The sequence below is a fragment of the Anser anser genome, assembly GCF_964211835.1.
Source record: "Anser anser genome assembly, chromosome: 8".
Classification (NCBI taxonomy): Eukaryota; Metazoa; Chordata; class Aves; order Anseriformes; family Anatidae; genus Anser; species Anser anser.
The window spans coordinates 15,294,316-15,316,633 of NC_139728.1; the positions used below are offsets into that span (position 1 = coordinate 15,294,316).

Consider the following 22,318-nt stretch of genomic DNA (forward strand, 5'->3'; position numbering starts at 1 on the left):
CCGCCGGCCACCTCGCCCTAACCCCCTCGGGAGGCTGGGAAGGACGGAGGGATGGAGGGCAGGAAGGAGGGCGGAGGCCGGGAGGGCGCGATGCCGCCCGCCCCAGCGCCGCCTCCCGCCCGCCCCGCAGGAGGCGGAGGGCGCCGCGGGCTCTTCCTGCTCCGGCGGCGGGTCCTCGGCGCTGTGCCCGCGCTCCCGCTCCGCTCCGCCTGCCTCCTTCCTTCTCCCTCGCTTTCTCCCTCCGTCCCTCCGCCGCCGCCTCGCTCCGCTCCCTCTTCCCGGCTGGCTGGGGCTGCGTCTCCGCCTCGGCTTCCCCCGCAGCCTGGAGCCTCCCAATATGAACGGCGTCGTCTGCGCTCAGAGGCACCAGGTGGGGCGGCGGGGGGCCGCGGCTCTTTGTTCCCGGCGCGGGGCATGGCGGCGGGCGGGGCGGGCAGCGCCGTCGGACCGGCAGGGCGAGCGGAGCCCTGCGCCTCTCCGCGGGGCCGGGGCCGGGGCCGGGGCCGGGGCCGGGGCCGGGGCGTTCTGCTTTTTTCGAAACGTTTCTCAAATCCCGAAGTTGCGCCGAGGAGAAGAGGCGTGATCCGCCCTCAGGCGGCGCCCCAAGGTCAGGCCGCCGGCCCGCGCCTCAGCCTCAGCCCGGCCGCCCGAGGAGAGCGCCCGGGGCCGGGCCTGGCGCGCGGCGGGTCGCGGCCGGGGGCCGAGGGCCGAGGGCGGGGTGCTGGCACGGGCACGGCCCCCCCGACACCCGCATCGCTTCTGGGAGCGGGCTGCGGGCCCGTCGGTGCTGCTGGAGGCCGGCGATAAATCAGAGGCCCTCTGGGCGTTAACGCTGGAGGGGAGGGGGAGAGCCACGGCAGGGCTGTGTGCCTGCAAGCCCGCCTGGCCGGCGGCCTCTCGGAACGCCTCAGAGGCTTTTCACGACGGAGAACACCCCGGCCTCGGCAGTTTCAGTGCTGCTCCCAAGACTCCCAGAAACATAAAAAGCGAATTGGTTGCAGTTCTGTGAAGGGTGAAAAAATGTTGACAAAGTGAGAGGCGAGGCATCCGAGTTACTTACGAAGGAAGAAGGATAGCAAGGCCGAGTGGTGACAGACTAGTGGAAATTCAGTATCATATCACTCTCTCCGTATTCGTCACAGTTTGTGAAGGGGAATTTTTTTTTTTTCTTCAGTGATGGGTGTGTAGACATCACATTTATTCTTTTCCGTCAGGGATCTACAAAGTAAGGAACTAAGCAGGATGTACCGCTGCAATGGTGAGATCGGTTTAATTTTAGAAGGTGGATTTTGTCACCACAAACCCAGCTCCTGGAGCACAGACAGGATGCAGCAGTCAGCAAATACATGCCAATTAGGAAATGGTACTTTAGCTACTGTAAATAGGTATAATTTCTTTCCTCAGTTTGAGTGTTTAAGAAGTGGGGAGTGTTAAAGGCAAAAACTGCCCAGCTGGGAGGGATGAGACAACAAACAAACAAACCCAAACAGTTTGCTGGTTGTGTGATAAACATTTGAAGAACTGTAGGAAGTGTGTTAGTAGAAATCCATGGGGGTGGGGGGTGGGAGAGAAATGTTCAGGTTTTAAGAGACTATGTATGAGGCAGAAAGTAGACAAAGACAATGAAAACAACAACAAAAAAGTTTTAACGAGGTGGAAAAGGAGAAGAGGAAGTGCAGAACTGGTATGGAAAAAGGAACATGAGACAGTGAAAGAGAGCATGTCAGAAGCATGGCGGAAAAGCACTGGAAATGAGTCCTAACTGGGCAGCTGGTGTGTTGCAGCTGAGTTGTAGTCAAAGGAGCAGTAACATTCTAGCACAAAACCTGCTTCTTGTAAATTTTTCTAGGTCTTCAAGGACACGTTTGTGTATACAGAGCTCTGTAGCCTTGCTCTCTGTAATGCAGTCCAAGTATTGCATTTTCTTGGACTACATGTAAAAGGTGTTGGAAAACGTCCATAGTACTTTCTCCTTTCGCTTCAGTCCCTAACTGGTGGTAGCAAATGCTCTATCCCTTTCTCCTCACTGTGGGGACATGGGGCATGGCGTGGGTTGATTTGCAGCAAAACACAACAATTTCATTTACAGGTTATCTACCAACCAGACTAAATGTGTAGTGGAAAATAACCAAAAAGTAAATATGCAAACCAACGTTGATACATAATCTATGAGTCTTTACTTGTATTAAATCACTGGTGTAAAGAAGTTGAGTCTGTTCGGTGGTGCAAATTATGTTGGTATATGTTTTAGCCCATAGTATTTTACCCAAATGCAAACCCAGACATGAAAATATATTATATTATGATATGGGTAAGGGACTGCAAGTACTCATAGGTCTGACCTACATTTCTTCTAAACTAGGCTGTGAAAAGTAGGAAAGCCCTCAGCGAGCAGAAAACATTTAGGAACACCAAATGTGGTGTTAAATTCCATTTATGTTCCACTGTATCAACAAGTGTCAATCATTCTATCAACAGGCATCAACTTGTAATCAAAAGTTTTAAAAGTATCTCCTAAACTAAAACATTAACTGAAAAATCATTGGTTTAGTGTTGAGTTGAAGAGGTAATACCTTAATATGGTAAAAATCTTGTGCAAAATTGGCATAAAGCATCGACTTTAATTTTTTACTGAAGTACTGCACATGGAAGTACCACCGGACTAGACCCAAGTTCTCAGCTGGGAGGAAAAATAAATAGCACGTGTGGCGTTTGGCCGTGGGCAGCCTCAGCGCTGGGACCTGCCGGCCTGGTACCTCACCCGAGGCTGCAGCACGTGCTGTCCCCAAAAGTGGCTCTGTAGAGGACAGTCCTAGGTCACGGCAACGGGTTTAAGACCTCAGAGAAATTCAACAGTAATCTTAATGCAGGTTTTCTTTAATGGCTTTTAAAAATATTTTTGATGTTGGAATGTTTTCTGCGTGAGGGGATTGTAAGTACTAAACACAACCAACAATGTAAAATGTATTACGACATTTAATTGCTCTTCTAACTGCCTGACCTAATCATATTTCAGTAGTGTTTGCATTGCAAGATAGGTGTAAGAGGAGAGCGTAGTGAAAGATGAGAAGACATTGTTATTTAAATGAGTCTTCTTCGAAAATGCACCTTAAAGTGTATATGCAGTGAAATGACAAGATGAGTTTAAGAGGAGAAAATTTCTCTTCTGGGAGTCAGCTAAGTGCAGTGAACTTATCGTGGAAAATTTTATCTGAGCTGTGAATCTTCCATAAGAAGATATACCACTGGAAATGGAGATCTCAGCCTGTGCATGTGGGTAAGTGTTCGGGCACTGCAGCTACGGGAACCCAGTGACGTTTCAGTCGAGCGAGAAGCAGGCACCTGAGTCGTGGCGTTCCTCTGCCCAGCTGCAGCAGCACGACGGGAGTGCTTAGCGCCCTCGAGCTGGCTCCTGGCTGCGGGGTGATGCCTCCAGGCTCAGCACCAGTCAGAATCCTTAAGGCAAAAACTACAATGCAAACCCAGATCATTCGCTTCTTGCTTTGGTTTAAAACTGTGTGCAGGAAATAGGCCTTCTCTCAAGAAAAAAATTTCTCAAATGGAGATACCCAGTTCCTGCTCAGGAATGCTGGTTCTGTGGCTTTAAAGTCTTAAAATGATTCCATTTTGATGGAGCTTGAAAAGTAATTTCAGTGGTATGAGACCTCATGCTTTACCTAGCTTACAGTGATCTGTGACTGTCGCACTTGATTAAAAAAAATTAAAAATCCTGGAGAATTAAAATAATAATTAAAAAAAATGCTGATAGTTCTGGTGACAGTTCTTGATGGTGAGCTAGAAGGGAATATAAGCAAAAATCAGAAAAAATGGTAATTAAAGGGCTACTTAAATTTCAAAGTGACCATAGAAAGGAATTTGTTTGCAGTACCTTTTTATAACTTTTGAAGTAGCAAATGTTGTCATTCTTGGCTTTTTGTTGATTTTTAACTGATGAAAACAATTGTTCTGCCATTGGCGTACCAAAACGGAAAGGATGCAGAATGCAAATAACACAAGCATATTCATTAATGCTACTTTTGAATACTAATATTAGCCGTGGTTTGCATACAACAGTACTAAAACTTAGTGGCAGTAGTTAGATGTTCAAACTCTTAGAAAACATTAGAAAATACTGCTAGGTGCATAAATGCAGAGGTTTTCATTCATGTGCAAAGGAACACTTTGAAGGACAGATCTTTTGTTTAAGTCCAGAGTTATTTTGGATGCCCTTTATAGGTCTTGAAGGTTGTAAGCGAGCACGCAGGACGAAGTTGAAACGCTGCCCATGAAATTAAGTTGTTCTGTTAGAACAGAATGTGGCAGAACATGCCTGGAGATGCAGACAGAATGGGGATGGTTCTGGCGTTTAATTTAAATTATTTGAATAGTTGTCGTGTAACTTGAAATCTACCCAAAGCCTTGACACTGGTAATTAGCAGCAACTCCAGTGAATATTGAACAGGGGAGTACATAATGCGATGCGCAAGCAGGCTGGAAGCCTGTTTGTCTGGATATGGCAGCAATGTACATTTAATTTGCTTTGGTAATTGTGGAGCTCAGAGCAGGTGAGCAGTGGCTGGATGGTGGTCCCTGGGAGGGAGAAGGCAGGTTTAAAACCTGAAATTGCAAACTCGGAGGTCTCATGGCTGTAACTCTTGTACATTTGAAAATAGTCTTGATGAAGCCCAACTTCTGGTACTTTCTTAGAACTTCTTTTTGAACTAGTTCACTGCCACGCTTGTGTTGAAATAGCATCTCTGCATCTTTGAACAAGAGAATGTTTCAAATGAGATGAATCTCCGTGGGAAGTGTGGACACCAGGTTGTTTGCTTTGTTTTTGAGAAGTGAAACTCCTTGTTTGCTTTAGAAACTGGAGATGTTTTCCCTGCTGTACCAATAAGGCAAGAAGCATTGACTTCCAAACGCTTACAGTTGAATAATATTTGGTAAATAGAGTTTGGTTTCAGTTTTGTAACATGCCTGTAGGATCATTTTAAAACAGCATACATTTAATGTGCAGAGGTTCTTCTCCCAGCAAAGTGTGCTGGGACAAGAGCGTGCTGTGGGAAGCTGTAGGGGTGCCGTGGTGCCCCCCGTGCTGGGGGCCCTGCTTGGCAGACAGGCACCGCTGCTGCTTGAGCGCGGGTGCTCGTGCTCGTGCCTTTGCTAGTGGCCACATGTAGTTAACACTAATTCTGGCTACCTGGCTGTCTGCTGACTGCCACGGCCTCTCCTCAGGGTTGCGGGAAGCTGATAGGGGTGGATGGAAGCAGTTTCTTCCCCTGGGGAGCTGCTGTGCTGTGGGATAATGCCCCCTGCTGCCCGGGAGAATCGGTCCCGTGCTTGAGCTGCTGCTGATCTGCTTGGAGTCCGAAGGAGGGCCAATTCCTGACAAAATGATCCTGGCTGTGGCCGGGCAGGAGAGCCACGGGGCTCTTCTGCCTGCTCTGTAGGTGACTTTTAAGTTTTGACAAGGAGAAATGGGCTGCACCTATTTTGAGGAAACCTGATTCCCAGCACGGCATTTAACCTGTAGCTACAAATATCACTTGGGAACTGCAGCGGGGAACTCAAGTGGATGAAGTGATCGATGTTTTCCCGAGGCGGCAGCAGGGTCATGGAAAGTTCCAGAGTGGGTGGTTGTTGCCTGCTCCCTCCCCACTGCTGCTCCTCCTCCTCTTCTCCCCTCCCCGAAAAGGCCGGCATAAACAGCCCCCGCACGAAGGATCCCACCAAAGCTACCCCGGGCTGCAGTGCCAGCGTGGGGCTTGGCTGCAGCTGACGGGTTCTGCTCGGGGGTAGTGAAGAGACTTGTTATCCAAGAGGTTGTCGTAGAAAACAACAATTTCTGACTTTATAGTTGTTTTTTTGGAAGTACCTAAGACTGGAGACATGCCCAGTCCTTTCAGACGTGTCCTTAATCCATCTTCGGTCCATTTTAGGCATTTAGGAGAAGAAGGATACAAGTAGACAAGTACAGGGAAAGCAAAAGGTAGGAGGCATGTGGAGTGGCTTCTTTTTTTATATATGTTTAGTAGTTTTTGTTTTGTTACTTAAGAGTTTGTCTTGTGTAAGCAAGCAGTAATATCTAGATATAGGTAGGAAGTGCTGAAAGTCAGGATTGGTAAGGAATTGTCTGAAAATTGGATTCAGCTGTTCTAACTTTTTTTTTCTAAATACTGCTGTAGCTACTATCTTGTCTCTGTGTGCATAGGAATTGGTATGGTGCACCTGTTGTTAGACATGAGGATGTAGTGGTGTCAATATGGAATTTCTCAGGTTGTTCGCTCTTTGTCTAGAACACTTGTTTTTGAGGGGTCAGGAACTTCTACTTTAGGAGACTAAATTTCACCAGAAATATGTGGTAGCATTATATATTGTCCTTACTTGATAATTTCTTTATTGCAGATTATGATGCATGACTATCACAGAAGAAATTCATGTCTATAGCTCTTAAGGACTTGATTACATCATCTTCAAGCCTGATAGTTTTGGAATCCATACTGCGGCTGCAAAGACACGTCTGTTTTTGCATTTCAACAAACATCTTCCCTATCAGAGGATACTGAAACTGAAGTGCTCTGTTTTGACACAGGGATACCATTGGAATAATTTAAGACCTCCCAGTTAAAAATTTACAGTAATATATTTGCTAGGTAAGTTAATACTGGTAGGTGTGTATTCAATAATTAATAGTTTTGCTGAAATTCTGTGACTTTAAAAACTTCCTGTCCTCTTTTTTTTCTTTTAATTTTAAATTGTAACAATTGAAAATCTATGCAAATAGAAACATCTGGAAGTAAGACTGTTGCCAGTTTACAGTCAAATACTTTCTGTATTAAGTGAAGGCAAAACAAGTGGAATAAAGCTAGAATTATTTGTGTGGAGCTTGCTATTATTTTTGTACTGTTTCTTTATTTCCAATTTTGTATTTTATTGGGGGGGTTGTTTAATCTTTTGCTTTTTTTTTAAATTTCAGAAGGAAATATAATTTATTGCTGATAATGTTACTAGCATTCCACATATTATTTCCTCTAAAATTGTTGAGGAAATTTTACTTTTGCGTATGTTGGCAACTCAAAGATTTGAGAGAGAGACAAATTCAGTATGTCATCTCAGGGTCATATTTTAGTACTCCTAGTTAGCTTCCTATTTCTTAAGAGAACTTTTTCTAAAGTGCTTAGTTTAAAAAAAAAATAAAAAAAATAAAAAAAAAGACAGTTAAATGACTTACAAAATAGCTTTCAAATTCAAAAGATAGATAGTTTCCTGAAGTTATTTTTCCAGTCTTGGTCCAAGTTGCATGAGGTGACATGTTTGTATATGGGTAAGATGTTCAGGGGAAGTTGCTTTAGCTTCATGAGGACTTAAAATACATGGTGGTGATACAGAATATATTTCAATCTGTCTGTTTTCTTTTATAGTTTTCAGCTATTCTGAAATATGTCAGCCATTACACTCATAAAATCAAGCAATTTTTTTTTTAATTTCTCTGGCTATTTGACTTCCCTTTTTACTTTAAATTCTCAGTTCTTAGTTTTTGATGCAGCTGCTTTTTAGGTCTGTGCAGAAATAAATCTGGTCAATATGACATTTTATGCAGTGAGCAGAAAATAGCAATGAATCTTCCAGATCTGATCTTAAGTGGAGGGAAATAAGGCTTCTTGCCTAATCCAGAGGTTTCCAACTTGCTTACAGAGAGCAAGCACAGGTTCAGCATCTGTTTTTGGAGCTGGTACCTGCGGAAGTGATGTGGAGAAGTTGAAAGGGAGAAAAAAAAGTTGTGGAGCATCTCACTTTGAAAAATCATTAATCTGGTCAATCCGAAGTATTGTTGTTAACACATAGTCACCAGCAGTAGTACTCTTGTAGTTTCTTTCTTTCTTTTTTTTTTTTTTTGAGGTGGATGTTTTTTTGAAAAAGTTCTTATGAATGTTTGCAAGTGATGTGTTAATTGTACTTCTATACGGAAGCAAAATGTTATATCTGAAAATGATACACATTCTGTTCTCAGCCAGACCAACTCCAAAATGATTCCTAATGGATATTTGATGTTTGAAGATGAAAATTTCATCGAATCATCTGTTGCCAAGCTAAATGCCTTACGTAAAAGTGGTCAGTTCTGCGATGTCCGACTCCAGGTAACTTTTTTCCTCTCAAGTATTATGGTTGAATGTGTTTTTTCATTGTTTTGTAGTACTATATATTTTTTTTCTGGAAAATCCATATTTAAAAGAAGAAAGCAGATACTACTTTGAGAGAAGCACCATACAACACTAATGAGTTTTTTCAGGTGATGTAAGTTGAAGGCAGTATTGATTAATTTATTGATTAATAAATTGATTTGAATGGGGCCATTCACTTGGGAAGGTCTTTATACTGCGTTACAATATAAATCTATTTTTTAAGAAAATCTTACAACCCTGTGGATTTTTTATCTGTTTTTTAAATAAAGGTGTGTGGACATGAGATGTTGGCGCACAGAGCTGTGCTGGCTTGCTGCAGTCCCTACCTGTTTGAAATCTTCAATAGTGATAGTGATTCTCATGGAATTTCCCATGTCAAATTCGATGATCTCAATCCAGATGCTGTTGAAGTTCTGTTGAACTATGCCTATACTGCTCAGTAAGTACTTTTCTGAGAAATGAGAGAGGGCAAGTTTTAATTATAAAGAATCAAAGTAATGAAGTTATGTTTCTTTCTTCAATAGGTTAAAAGCTGATAAAGAACTGGTGAAAGATGTATACTCAGCAGCAAAGAAGTTGAAGATGGAGAGAGTTAAGCAGGTACAGTTCTCAGCTCTTCCAGAGGTCTGTTCTGTTTTCTCAGTCAGACAGTGTTATGCTTTTTGGTGGTAATGGGACTAAAAAATGATTCTGTGGAAAAAGTGCTTAGCAGGTAAGCTTTTGCATAGTGTTAATTTGAGTGACATCAGGATGTATTGCTTTGGTTTGTGTTATCTTTGTGCTGAAGGCTCTCTGAAGCTAAATTTTTATTTGTGCACATGTGTAAGTAAAATGGCTTATGAATCTTAGCTGGTTAATTACCTTAAGGTTCATGGGAGCACTGATGTGCTTGGTTGTTTTGGGGGAGGCATAATTGGCTCTGTAACTCTGTGGCAGTGGTATGTGAAAAAGGAATAACCCACACACTGCGGAATGTAAGTTTTGAGCTTGGTTTCCAAAATACTTGCTCTTGCTGAAAATGGGGATACCTTTGACAAGGGAATTGGGATTTGTATCTTCACTTAATTGCAGGTAGGCAGTTTTGAGCAGGTTTGCAAAGAAACGCATATATGTAAGTAGCTTTTATATGTGTAGGACGTTCTTCTAATGTATGCATATTCTTATGGAAGGCGACATTTCATTTACAGCAGCTAGTGTGGGGAGATGACAACAGACAAACAGTCACTGTTCTGCAGTTAAAAAAAATTTGTTTCTGTGTGTTGGGGTGGATAATTTGTACATATAAGAATCATGTAAATTAAGATGCAGCTTCCTTTTTTAAAAGGTTTGTGGTGACTACTTGCTCTCCAAGATGGACGTTCAGAGCTGCATCTGTTACCGAAATTTTGCAAGTTGTATGGGAGACTCACGTTTGTTGAACAAGATTGATGGCTACATTCAGGAACATCTTTTGCAGATTTCAGAACAGGAGGAATTTCTCAAACTTCCACGGTTAAAGGTTAGCTGAAGTTTGTAGACTTACTTTTGTTATGGGACTGCAGGCAATGTGAAGGGAGTTACAAAATCACCTTTACAAAAAGTAATCCAAGGAACAAAGGTAAAGTTTTCCTGCTCCCAAAAGGGAAGCCATAGTATGCTGAGTTTTAGAAAACAACATGAACATTCTGTATAATATTCATGCTAATGTGCAACTTGACTGTAGAGCCTGTGCACTGTCATCCTTGTCTAGAATAAAACGTAACTGCAGTTGTACTTCAATGGGCTTACTAGTTTGAGCTTGTGCAGTAGAAAGCTCCTGCTGTCTTCTAGCTCCAGTGAAAAGCAGGAGTAATGCTCACTCTGTAAAGTACGGTATGCTGCAAATAAAAGGGTAAAACCTGTGGAGTAAATCATCTAGTAATTCACTTCCCTTCTTCTTCTATTTCAAGCTTGAAGTAATGCTTGAAGACAATGTTGGCCTACCTAGCAATGGCAAATTGTACACAAAGGTAATCAACTGGGTACAGCGCAGCATCTGGGAGAATGGAGACAGCCTGGAAGATCTAATGGAAGAGGTTAGTCTTTAAGAAAATGGGATTAACCATCTTTTTCTTTTTTTTTTTTTTAATATAGAAAAAATCAATATGAAGGATGATCCCTTTTTCTTTTTTTTCCACTTTTTTAACTATGACCCTAAAGAATTTAAATTTTACTGTAGGTACCCCTAAGCTGAGAAACTGGGGGGGTGTTCAGGTGAGCTGAATGAACTGTTCAGTCTGGTCTTCCGCTTTCCTTTTTTGCTCACTATGTGCTGTATAGTAATCTCAAAAGTGGCATGTATCTTGCTTTAGAACTGGGGAGGTGGTACTGAAACTTGCTGTAGATTCTTGATGTTTTCCTTTGCAGGTTTTACTTGTAAATGCAAAGTAGGTAAAAGCTTCTAATGGTTGTTCCTCCCCATTGATTTATCTCCCCATAGGTTTATTAACAAAACTAGGATACCAAGGCTGAAGAACCAAGAAGAAACCTCAAGTGTATTGACACGTACAGAAGCAGCAGTCCTGCCCCAGTTCTCCTAAGAAAATCCGCTGTGGGCAGAGAACGATGATGATGATTTAATGGTGTTTACTTACTCCTTTACAGGATATATTATTTTAAAAGTTGTGTGTTATTAAATGGCTTTACTCATGAATAATAATGCTAGATGTAGCCTGGGCAGTTTTTAATGGAAAAATTGGTGGGGAATCGAAATTTCTAATTGGCTGGAAAAAATGGGCTTTAGAAATAGACACCAAACATCAAAATTTTCCCAGTTTGTTACTACAGGCACGGTAGATCTTCAGAAACACTTGTATAGGCAAAAGTACATGTTGATAACTGTCATACCTTCTTGAGTGTATATTTCCTCTTGGAATAACTAATTTTAAGCTTTGATCATGTTGAAATTCAGATGCATTTCATTGAAGCAGTTGCATCTGATGTTTAGACGTGGACAACAGTTTCTTCCAGAGCTTAAATTTGTGTTGTCTCCCCTCATCCCCATACCTTTCTTTTAGAGTCCACTGTTGGCTTCCCTTAACTCTTTCTGGTCAACATAAATATGTGTATTTTTCAGAGCAGAAAACTTGTTTGCGGGGATAACAAAAATGCTTGCATGAGATTGTGAATTTGTGTAATTCTGCAAATTAATGTACCTCTTGCTTGTCTAATGTTTCTGTGCTGGAAAAAACAGTAGAAGTCCTTGGAAACCGAAGATTTCTTTCAAGCTGAGAAAGTAAGGAACCTTCATCCAATGTTTGAAGATTGCCACCATGACATCTGCTTCCTTTTAGTTTTGTCATTCCGCTAGATTGAGATGAGATGACGAGAAGTATGCTGGCGACTGCCTTTTGTAATCTGCCTGTAGCTAAGTAATAATGGAGACAGTAGCCACATGGGTATTCTGTTGTTGTTTTTGCAGGTTCAAACGCTGTACTACTCAGCTGATCACAAGCTGCTTGATGGAAATCTGCTAGATGGACAGGCTGAGGTGTATGGCAGTGATGATGACCACATTCAGTTTGTGCAGGTACAACTTGCAGAGAGTCCGAGGTAACCTCAGGTAGACTGGAGCAGTTCACAGCAACCTGAAGTCTTGTATACTGTAGCAGAGGAAGCAGCAGTAGCTTTAATGGTGAAATACATGACAAGAAAGCATATCTTTCTTAAAACTGCTGGACGCAATGATTTAGACTCTACTGTCAGTTTATCAGCAGGCTGACTCAAAGCGAGCCTTTGCAAAATTAAGTGCTTTAGGTTTGACTTTTAAATAAATCTTGGGCTGTTAGAAGGAGGAAAAGGTAGAGAAGCAGTCAGCTGTAGCAGGTTAGTTGTAGCTTAGTAGAAATGTCCAGGAAATCATCTCCAAGAGACTGAAAAGAATCGTGGACCGACTGCTTGGCTTGCAGTTTTCCTGTTCATGAGACTGACTTATGCATCTGTTAAGATTTTGGCACAGAAAAAGATTCCAGACATAAGTTCTAAGCTTTTAGCTGCCAGCATCCATTTCTTTTGTTCAGCTGTATTGGTAGCGTGCAAGAGAGATTTAAAAATAATTTCTGAGCCAGAGAGGGCTGATGCTTTGACTGTCTTGTGTTTTTTGAGTTTTTTTTTTTTTTTTTAGCTGCCAGCCAAATATGGTACTGAATCTCACCTCCTGAAAAACACGTGGCTCAGGACAATAGAGACTATTTAAGAAACAAACAAACAAAAATAAACAAAAGCTAATAAATGTAAATTGTCAGTTGCTTTATCCAAATATAATTTAAATTCATGGAGCTAAAAGTATGTGTATTTTAATTCATAAGTGATGTGTGCAAGTATACATTTCTTGAAATTTTTTAGCAAATGATTACGTAAAATACTTCCATCTTGGAATGTGGATTTTAGAAGTGAAGAGAGATGAAAATGAAGCCAGCTAATATTCCTCTTGTTGTAATGCATCTTAGTAAACCTTCACAGATTTCACTACCTTTGGATGCTATTCCTTATAGTAGTTAAAAGCTAAGAGGTGAACTTTCAAAAATTTCTTCTTCGGAAATGAGGCCAAAGAGTCCTCAACTTTTTCTTTTTTAAATCCTTTTTGATAACTGGAATTAACAATTTCAGAAATTTGCATCCAGCCTTTGGAAAAGTCAGGCAGTCGAGAGAACACCAAAAGCCCACAGACAATGGGTCTGGAAAATGGGTCAGTAACTTTAAAATTTCTGAATTATGGATGTTTGCAATGTCAGTGACTGTTGAGGTAGTTTAAGGATAGAAGAATAAGCTCTTAACTGAATGAAGATTCAGAAACAAAAATGCTATCCACAAATAAATTGGTTTTCATGCAAAGCTGAGTGTAGCTGTCAAACTCTGTGTAAGGTTATCTATGAGTTAGATGGTGTGTTCTGGAAATCTTATGACAGTTTCCATAGAAATCAGACTCCAGGGAACTGTGCAGGCACTGTAAATTTTGGTCCTGTGGTTATAATGTCTCTTCTTAAAAAAATAGAATTTTAACCTCCCTTTTGGTTCTTCAGATTCAGAAAAAGCCTGCATAATCCGACCAGCTGTGTCTGAAATGTGAAACTTTGGCTTTTCTTTTTTGGCAAAATAATGTAAACTACAGTATAAATTTAATTGAAGAAGAAAAGAGAGCAGTAATCTCCTGTTAGTGGGAAGTATCAAGGGAGTAAAATCCAAGAAACGGCTAATCTGAACACAGAGAGGAACTGAACTGAAATTAATTCGTCTTCAGGGAATGAAGAGAATAGTTAATTCACTTCCAACAGCTTTATACAATTAACTCAAGTTCCAGAAGCAGAGTTCAAGTGTGGCTTCTACTTTGTGAATCTTTTTTTTTCCAAGTAGATGGAGGTTTTTCCTTAGCCTTGAAAAACCTGCTAGTAATGCATATTCTCATCCAGGAATTTGAAATGATTTCTAGTCATACACCAGCAGTACAAAGGTGCAATCAGAGGATGAAATGAGTACCAAGCTAAGATGTAGGGTGGTGTTGGCAACTGTTGTTGAGTATGCAACAGTAGGTGGGCTATACACGATGCTCTGTGCAGGTGGTAGCTGAAGTGTTCTCTTGAATAGTTATGTATTAGCTCAGGGAAGCAAAGGTAGAAAGAGGAGCAGTCTCTGGCTAGGTTTCTGTAGCTGCCTTTTGATTTTGCAGAAGAAGCCACCACGTGAGAATGATCACAAGCAGATAAGTAGCAGCTCCTCTGGAAGTCTTTCTCCAAGTGCTACTGTTCAGAGTCCTAAACATGAATGGAAAATCATTGCTTCAGAGAAAACTTCCAGTGAGTATCTGAGGAGGCAGGGGAGTTGTCTAAAAGATGCATCTGGTGTTATGTACCCACCACCTCTCACACTCAAGGGTTCCCTTCAACATCTCTAAGCAGCACTTTTTCTTACTGATGATACGCTAATTTGTGGGGTGTTTCTAAAATAACTGGGGCCAAGCTGGGATCACCGATGTTTCGATCCCGTGTCCACAGGGCCATTAGAAATCCTGTGGTGTGTATAATTTGACCCAGAAAGTCCTAAGTCATTCGTATCAGTCTTCTCTCCTGTTCTCCTGACTTACAGGTAATACCTACCTGTGTCTCGCTGTTCTGGATGGCGTGCTGTGCGTGATATTCCTGCATGGCCGCAACAGCCCTCAGAGCTCTCCCACCAGCACGCCGCGACTGCTGAAGAGTCTGAGCTTTGAGCTTCAGCCAAACGATGTAATAGAGAAGCCCATGTCTCCCATGCAGTATGCTCGGTCTGGATTGGGCACAGCTGAACTTAACGGCAAGCTGATCGCTGCAGGTAAGAGAAGTAGTAACAGTTCTTTAGAACAGCTTGCTCAATTTGGAAGGGGTGCAGTTGGTCTTTGGAAGTTTGATACCATTTAACCTTTTGATTTTAGGTGGATATAACAGAGAGGAATGCTTGCGCACAGTGGAATGCTATGATCCGCAGAAGGACGCTTGGACTTTCATTGCGCCTATGAGAACGCCGAGAGCTCGGTTCCAGATGGCAGTTTTAATGGTGTGTGGAGATCAGATGATATGTTGAGATTATGTAAACATAGGTGGGATGAATATTGGAAACCTTATAAAACAGTAATACAAGTTGCTTAATTGAATTTAGAAGGTTACTAAAGTGGTAACGTTTTGAGTTGACCACTTGTATGTGAAAGGTACTCATTTTTTCCATTTAGGGGCAGCTGTATGTCGTGGGTGGGTCAAATGGCCACTCGGATGACTTGAGCTGTGGAGAAATGTATGAGCCAGAAATAGATGACTGGACTCCTGTTCCGGAACTGAGAACCAATCGTTGCAATGCAGGTAACACCTCTGCAGCTGATCAACTGTTATTTTCTTTATTAATTTATTAGCTTACTTATTATTCTTTCCTATATGAATAGGAGTATGTGCCCTGAATGAAAAACTTTACATTGTTGGTGGTTCAGATCCTTATGGCCAAAAGGGACTTAAGAACTGTGATGTGTTTGATCCTCTGACAAAATCGTGGACAAGTTGTGCTCCACTTAACGTCCGTAAGTCTGCTGTGCAATTTGGGAGGGAGGTTTTGCAGTTGCAAAACCATGGATTTTAAACAAAAAAGCTGGTTAAGTTTCAGCTGCTGTGGCAAGCTGTTAGTGCGCTGCGTCCGTGCTGCTCTGTAACTCGTGGTGTTTGGTTGCAGGGAGACATCAGTCTGCAGTGTGCGAGCTCGGCGGGTATTTGTACATAATTGGGGGAGCAGAATCGTGGAACTGCCTGAGCAGCGTGGAGCGTTACAATCCAGAGAACAATACCTGGACTCTGATCGCACCCATGAACATGGCTCGACGGGGAGCTGGAGTGGCTGTTCACGATGGTAGGCTCCTGCAGTCTTATGCAGCCTCTTATGCTTAATGAATTTTTCATGTTGAGCTACAGTGAAAGTAGAACACAAAGGTGTCTATTCCTTTGTATTCTAATAAAGGGAGGGAAAAATACTGGAAGAACTTGGTTTATGCCTTCAATTACTTAAAAACTAACCAGAAAAATGAAAAGCTCTGACTTTGGGAGCATCTCCCCCAGCCCTTTTTTCTTTTTTTCTCTTTTTTCTTTTCTCTTTTTTTTTCTTCCTCCCCCGCACCCCCCACCCCCCCCAACATCACCCTTGCAGCTTCCAGAACTGCACCTGTTTGAATTTGGGCTTTGGAAATTATTTCAGACCAATCAGCCCTAATGATCAGAAGAGCTCAGCAGGTCTGTGCTGTGACTCCAGAACCTAAAAAAAAGCAAGTTTCTGCCAGGAAACCCTTATGTTCCTTCGCTCTGGCTTGGTCTTCCGGGAAAGGAAGGCTGTGTTTGGAAGTATGGAGGGTGCTTAGCAGTGAAACACCCATTTTATCTCTTTTTCATAGGAAAACTCTTTGTTGGTGGAGGCTTTGATGGCTCTCATGCGGTGAGCTGTGTGGAGATGTATGACCCTGCTAAAAATGAGTGGAAGATGATGGGAAATATGACTACTCCGAGAAGCAATGCCGGCATCACGACGGTGGCAAACACTATTTATGCAGTTGGGGGATTTGATGGCAACGAATTCCTGAACACAATTGAAGTCTACAATCCAGAATCAAATGAATGGAGCCCCTACACAAAACTTTACAAGTTTTAGGTGAATTAAATTCCCTTTTCAAACTAACAGGCTTAGTGATGTAATTGTGTTTTAGTAGAGGTACACTTGTGAATAGGGTTGGGGAGGGCATAGATGTTGCCAACAGCAACACAGAGCTTTTGCATATTGCATATTAATGTGCTGTACATATTTGTTTTGGAAAGAATATCAAGATGAAGGGTTTTTTGTGTATTTTAGAACTTTGTTTCAGGGTGGTGGGGTTTTTTTGTTTTGTTTTTTTTTTAAGACTTTGACGATATTGCAAGAGAAACTAGATGGAGCGTATCATTTCAGGAGCTTCCCCCAGTGTTTGTTTTTGTCACTTTGCACATTAAATGATGTTTTCTTTTCTGTACAATGTGTTCTTGGGGCAGGAAGTGTAAGGTTTATGGGGGATCGTTTTTTCATCAGGCCTTGTTTTCTTCAGTAACTGGAACAATCTGTAACAAGAAGCCTTATTTAAATAGATATAATGGCTATTTTTTTTATTAAAAAAGCTGACATGCCTGCCAATACCTTATCTTTTATGATTGCCTTTTTATAACAGTTTTTATATACTCAACGGAGTATTTTATCTGTTGAAATGAAAACGGCAGATAAATGGTTATTGAAGCAAAAAGACAACCTTGGAGTTCATAGAGACTGAGTGGGACTGCGATTTACCACTGTAGTTGAGCTTCTGAGCTTTTGCCTCTGCTACAATATTGCAACTTAGTATGCAACACTTTCATTAGATCCAAATGGAGTTTCTGAACATAACATAGCTGTGACTTTCTAGCATGGGAAAATTATTTTGGCTCCAAATATTTTGACAAAAATGTAGAGGGTGCTTTCTGTACAGCAGTTTTGTTACTAGGGTTGACCTAACATTTGTAAAACAAACTTAAGTGTGGGGTTTTTCTCATGTTTTTTAAACTCTTCCAAGTTGGCAATGGAAATGTATTCATCTGATTAGTAACTGTTTTAAGTTTATTTTTCTAATATTACAAACTGAAAATGTGATAGAACACCGATAACTTGACTTCATATGTACTCATAGTGCTATGTTTTAGTTCACTTTCTCTATTCATATGGATAAAATGTTGGTTTGGATGACTTGGTGTCGAAGGTGTAGTGCTGCACATCTAAACTCCTGGTGCCAAAACTAGCACTTAACTGCTTGCTGCTCGTGCAAACACATTAAAGGTACCTTTTGGGAAATCCTTGCACCACAGGCTTCGTGTGCTGTGTCTTGGTGTTCCTTTCTTTAACGAAACAGTTTACAAACAACGTACGCCACTGAAAGGGGAGTTTCAGATGGATATAGGCGTCAGGCAAGCAACCTAGGACATTTAACTGAACTGCTGCAGCTCAGCCTTAGGGGGGTGAAGGGCTGTGTACCCCACCTGCCTGTGGTCTGAGATCCCTGAGCTCATGGTGCAGACACCAAGGCCTGGCTCACCACATCCAGCTACCGCCCCTGGGTTGGAGAAAGTGTTGCTCCTAGGGGCCATGCGAATTGAAGTGGGGGGGTACTGAAGGTGAGATGAGAAACTGGGCCTGTGTCTGAATCATTTCAAGAAACTTCATTTAGGTGTGTTCCTAAGCGTAGGTATAGGAAATAAAGCTGCACCCATGGTGGTGCTCATTTCTGTCCCCATGCCATTCTGAACTCGATGATTTGATTCACCTCTCAACAAGGTAACAGCTGACTGATGCTACCGCTAGGAACAGGCTTCTGCTACAGCATGTTTCTACTTGACACCGTGTAATGCATCAGCAGCATACTACAGCTGGACAGCAGAGCAGAAAAACAAGACCCAGGAGTTACTGATTAGGCCAAGCTGTAAAACTGGGTGTGTTCTCACAGGAAGAGTCTTTATAAGAAAAAAGCTGAATAGTGTCTTAATCTGTCAACTCTCTCCCCTGAAGTTTATCAAAAGTAGACATGAGCTAAGGCAGAAAAATGTGATGTGCGTAAGTGGGTCTAATTTCCTATGTATATGGTACAAACTGCCAAATAAGATTATCTGAACACAGCATCTTACCCACAACTGTGGGATAACAGCGTCAATGGAAATATCCCCAATAAGAATTTTGCTCTGATAGTTACTTTTGCAAGCTACTTAGCACTAGGCACTTCAAATCAGGGAAGAGAACTGCATTAAACTTGCATCCACAGCAGCTAAGCAAATAGAGTGAAAATAAAGCTCGTCAAAGCAACATTATCAGAATTAACTGTCATTTATTATAACAATAAATTAGATTTTTTTTCTTACAATAAAGATTTTTTACAAATACATCCAAAAGTTAATATCAAAATAAACACTTCTAGAACTTTACTGGTCATCTCATCTCTATACAAATACATACATAAAAGAGGTAGCTTTAAAGGCCACAGCAGCATTGAAAATGGCTGTTAGAAAGTTTTGTTGACTTAAAGCAGTTTTAGAAAGCAACATACAACACATTCAACGAGAGATGTCACCTGAAGAGCAGAGGCAAGTCACTGTGTGTAACACAGAGGAAAAAATGCTTGCGTCTTTACAAGAAAAGATGACAGAAGGATGAGGAATTTACCAAAAGATTTTTTTCTAGCAAGTTTCCACTGCATCAAGATTTAAGTGGCTATTTTAACAAAGGAAAAATGCCACTGTCTTCTGAACTTAATACTTTTTTTTTAAAGCATATTTCACATGCTTAATTACAAATGATCCTGGTTTCACTGCTGTTAACAGCCCGGAGTTTTCATTGGAAAAGGTCATACTGAGTATTCTGACAAAAGTACTTAAAAAGAGGTTCAGGACAAACACTTAGATGAGTTGTGGTGTGTGTGTTTTGTCTGTTTGTTTTTAAATAAAACAAGCATTAATCCATTTCTTTCCTCATTCTATATCCTCCTTTCAGCCTTATGTAGTGCAGTACATAGGACACATACTGCATCTGTGTTTTAGTCCTTCATGTCTGTAGGAGTGTAAGCATCATGGGCATCTGGCTTTGTAGTCAACTGCTGTCCTTCAGTCTTTTCAGAGCCTAGATATCACAAAACCCTTTTTTCCCCACACTGTTCACTTCCAGAGTGTCAGGAGAAATAAAAACCTTACCCTTATTTTTCTGTATAACCATATAACCATTAGTAACAGCTCTGACTTCCAACACAAACTTCTAGCATTTAGCACACCAGTCCAGCACATCTTGGTGTGTCCCAAAATTTTGTTGTATCGATCCAGAGACCCTCACTTGAGCCAGAAAATTCTACTAGCTTGCAACTGGCAGAAATTCTGACATTTAATGTTATACATGTATAACTTGTTTTTGTTTTCCCTTCAACTCAAATATAAAACGGCACCATTGAGAAAGAAGAAGGCAGGTTTTTTTGGCTCCGTGAATATTCCCTTCCCTCCCACCACGCCCCTGAGGAGCAGGACTTCATGTGGGCAAAGCAAACAAAGGGGGGTGAGAAGCACAGCTCCACACCTTGAGTCAAGTGTCACAGCCAGCCCCTGTTCTTTGCTTCCATGTGAGCAGATGCGTTGCACTGCTTAATAGTGTGCTCCAGCTGGGCCAGTTGGCAACATCCAACTTCCAGTCTTTCTCTAGAGATGAAAAGATACAAACCCAGGTTATCGGGACACAGTGGATCCCATTTTATAGACAGGAACATTTCAGCATATTGCTTTAAAACAGAATTCCAACGGATTCTAATACTGTGCGTTAACACTGTCAAAAGCAGAGAACATTCTGTACCTCTGGAAATCCAGATGTTAATCTTTTGCTGTAAAAATAAAGTAAGCTTATTGCAGAGCCAGCTAACCATTACATGCTCCCAGCTGTATCCTGCAATGAAACCTTTAAAATGCAACAGCCTAAAAGGCACACAGCAAACACTATTTCAACCTCAACACAAACCAAGCCTTCAACTAACACCAAATTTTGCCACTTTTCACAGAAGGTGTTTAGCTGCAGTTCAGCTCTGCAGTTCCTGTACATCTCTGGCCCGCAGACAGAACCAAGTTCCACCCACAGTTATGTTACAGAGATCCGCATTTTAGGCATGTGGAAAATTTAACTTCAATCTCTAGTGGGTACAGAAGGTCCTGTGGCTCTCGCACTTGCCTGACATCTGTATTTTTTCTGCTAATCCCTGGAGCGCCACCAACACAGAAGAAGAGACACTTTTATAAGCTTGTGCTCGTAGAAGTTAAATATAAGAAATATTTTCTGGAGTCTGAAAAGCCCAAAGTCTGGTTTGGAACACAGGGCAGGCTGGCAGACAGTGATGGATTTTGAAATAGTAGCTTGGCACGTGAAAACCTTCCCAATGTCAGTGGTTCCTCTGAAAGAAAGCACAACAAACCTTCCATCTTCAGAGTGCTTAAGTAAGCACTGGCAAAATGACCGGAGCCAGGACATTCTTTCCCCATGTCTCACTTCCTAAAAGTCAACCTGCAGACACCGAACCACCACAGGTCTGCAGCACTTGTACCTCCTCACATGGTTTGAGGGTTTTTTCCTGCACACTTTGCCTTTTCTCTAAGCTGTAAACTTGCCAAAATACCTGTTCTTGTTTTTGTCTCCAAACTTGGAATTAGTTGGTAAAAAAAAAAATCCACGCGTCTACACACAAGTTACTGATGCAGCCACTCCCCCACATTATCTGCTGGGTAACTGCCAGTATTTGCAGACAAATGTAACTTCTGAGCCAGAGCAGCCACCGCAAGGTGCTGCTTGCCTACCAAGACAGTGGCTGCACAGCTTGAAACCTGCTGTCCTTACTCAAAGGAAATACAATTTACTACCATTTTTAACTAGAAAAGGATATTGCAAAAGACAAACTACGCAGTTGTGATCTATATAATTGTAGAGGCAATTTCCATAAAACGCAAGGAACAGCTGTAACTTTTGCCTTAAAGCTGCTAAAAACAAGGATTTTACACAAATACCTTAAAAAAGCCAAACAGCAACACAGCAAAGTGGCAGAGCTGCTTTGGATGTTTTGCTTTTCATTGTAATACACAAAGGTAGTTTAAAAAAATAATCAGTTGAAAGGCCACTTTCATCAGCTTTCTTGACAGAACAGGGATTTTATAATGGTAGGTACAATTCAAACCATCGCTCTTATGTTTGCATATTTACACACGCAATAAATCTCTTGACTACAGAGACTGATTATTTAATAGACCTTTGTTTCGAAAGAGAAACCTAAACCTGCTTACACAAAAAACATTCTGCAGCTTTGGTTTTCCAAGATACTTGCTGGAAAGAACATTTAAAAGACTCTCCTTAAAAGCAGGGTTAAATCACGAGTGCAGCCTGAGGGCTACCAGACCAGCCTCTTAAATCTTTTTCCTTTTTAAACCATGCCAAGCACAAATTTACACACTTTACTTTTCTCCATGGCTGTATCCATGCAGATTTTATTCCCATCAGCTAGATCTGGTAGGTTTTCTTTCACTTGATCAACTTATAAAACACATACACGTGTATGTGTATATATATATATATATAGAAAAAATACAATTCAAACTAAGGGATGCAGTTAGAAGGATATGCACCATACCCCCAGCACTTTTCATTCTCACAGGTCACTTAAGGCTGGAGGATCAGCCCGCCAGCGCAGACGACTGAAGAGCGGTTAAAACAAAGAGCATTTCTCTGGACATAACGCCCAGCACTGGCAGAGCCGCGCTGACGACCACCCATCCTCCAGCCAAAGGAGCTCCGTCGCCAGGCCCAACCTCTCCAATGCTGCAAGCGCCTCAACAGTCTTTAGAGAGGAGTTCTTAAAAACTGGCACGGAGAAACACCTCAGCTGAGACATGGGTAATAAGTCACCCGTATCTAATTAAAATCTCCCCTACGTTATTCTAGCAGCCGCTGTGCAATGGCTAAAATGGTAAATTGCATGATACTAGCACAGGATTTACACCGCGGAACAGTGCAGCATTTTAGCCCACATGTAATTACCGCAGTTCCCGCCTGAA

The 22,318-nt window shown here is 41.7% G+C and overlaps 2 protein-coding genes across 10 annotated transcripts in view; one reads left to right on the top strand and one right to left on the bottom strand.

The window, feature by feature from the left end:
- The first annotated feature begins 122 nt into the window (after window positions 1-122).
- IVNS1ABP (influenza virus NS1A binding protein) lies at window positions 123-17,568 on the top strand. Of its 5 annotated transcripts, none has more exons than XM_083847111.1 (15): window positions 123-370; window positions 6,409-6,656; window positions 8,015-8,141; window positions 8,456-8,625; window positions 8,711-8,786; window positions 9,511-9,684; window positions 10,115-10,240; window positions 11,626-11,733; window positions 13,870-13,996; window positions 14,286-14,510; window positions 14,611-14,732; window positions 14,905-15,031; window positions 15,112-15,243; window positions 15,393-15,566; window positions 16,102-17,568. In XM_083847111.1, the coding sequence occupies exons 3-15, from the start codon at window positions 8,031-8,033 to the stop codon at window positions 16,353-16,355; spliced, it is 1,926 nt and encodes a 641-aa protein (XP_083703237.1). In that variant the 5' UTR covers window positions 123-370; window positions 6,409-6,656; window positions 8,015-8,030; the 3' UTR covers window positions 16,356-17,568. The 5 variants fall into 5 exon arrangements, with proteins under 5 accessions (XP_083703237.1, XP_083703239.1, XP_083703240.1 ...); XM_083847113.1 differs by having other exon boundaries at window positions 124-370; window positions 8,019-8,141; XM_083847114.1 differs by lacking the exon at window positions 123-370 and adding an exon at window positions 404-607.
- Window positions 17,569-18,562: 994 nt separating this feature from the next.
- SWT1 (SWT1 RNA endoribonuclease homolog) overlaps window positions 18,563-22,318 on the bottom strand; it is a 42,707-nt gene continuing 38,951 nt past the window's right edge. For 3 of the 5 annotated variants that reach the window (XM_083847074.1, XM_083847077.1, XM_083847075.1), the window contains exon 19: window positions 19,937-20,670. In XM_083847074.1, the coding sequence (XP_083703200.1) occupies window positions 20,472-20,670 (199 nt within the window). In that variant the 3' untranslated portion in view covers window positions 19,937-20,471. The other 2 variants (XR_014587615.1, XM_083847076.1) reach the window with 1 other exon arrangement.

Coding starts and splice junctions, on each gene's coding strand:
- IVNS1ABP (XM_083847111.1), top strand. CDS start 8,031: ATGATTCCTAATGGATATTTGATGTTTGAAGATGAAAATTTCATCGAA. Junction 8,787..9,510: donor AGATGGAGAGAGTTAAGCAG/GTACAGTTCTCA, acceptor CTTTTTTAAAAG/GTTTGTGGTGACTACTTGCT. Junction 14,511..14,610: donor CGGCAAGCTGATCGCTGCAG/GTAAGAGAAGTA, acceptor TTTTGATTTTAG/GTGGATATAACAGAGAGGAA.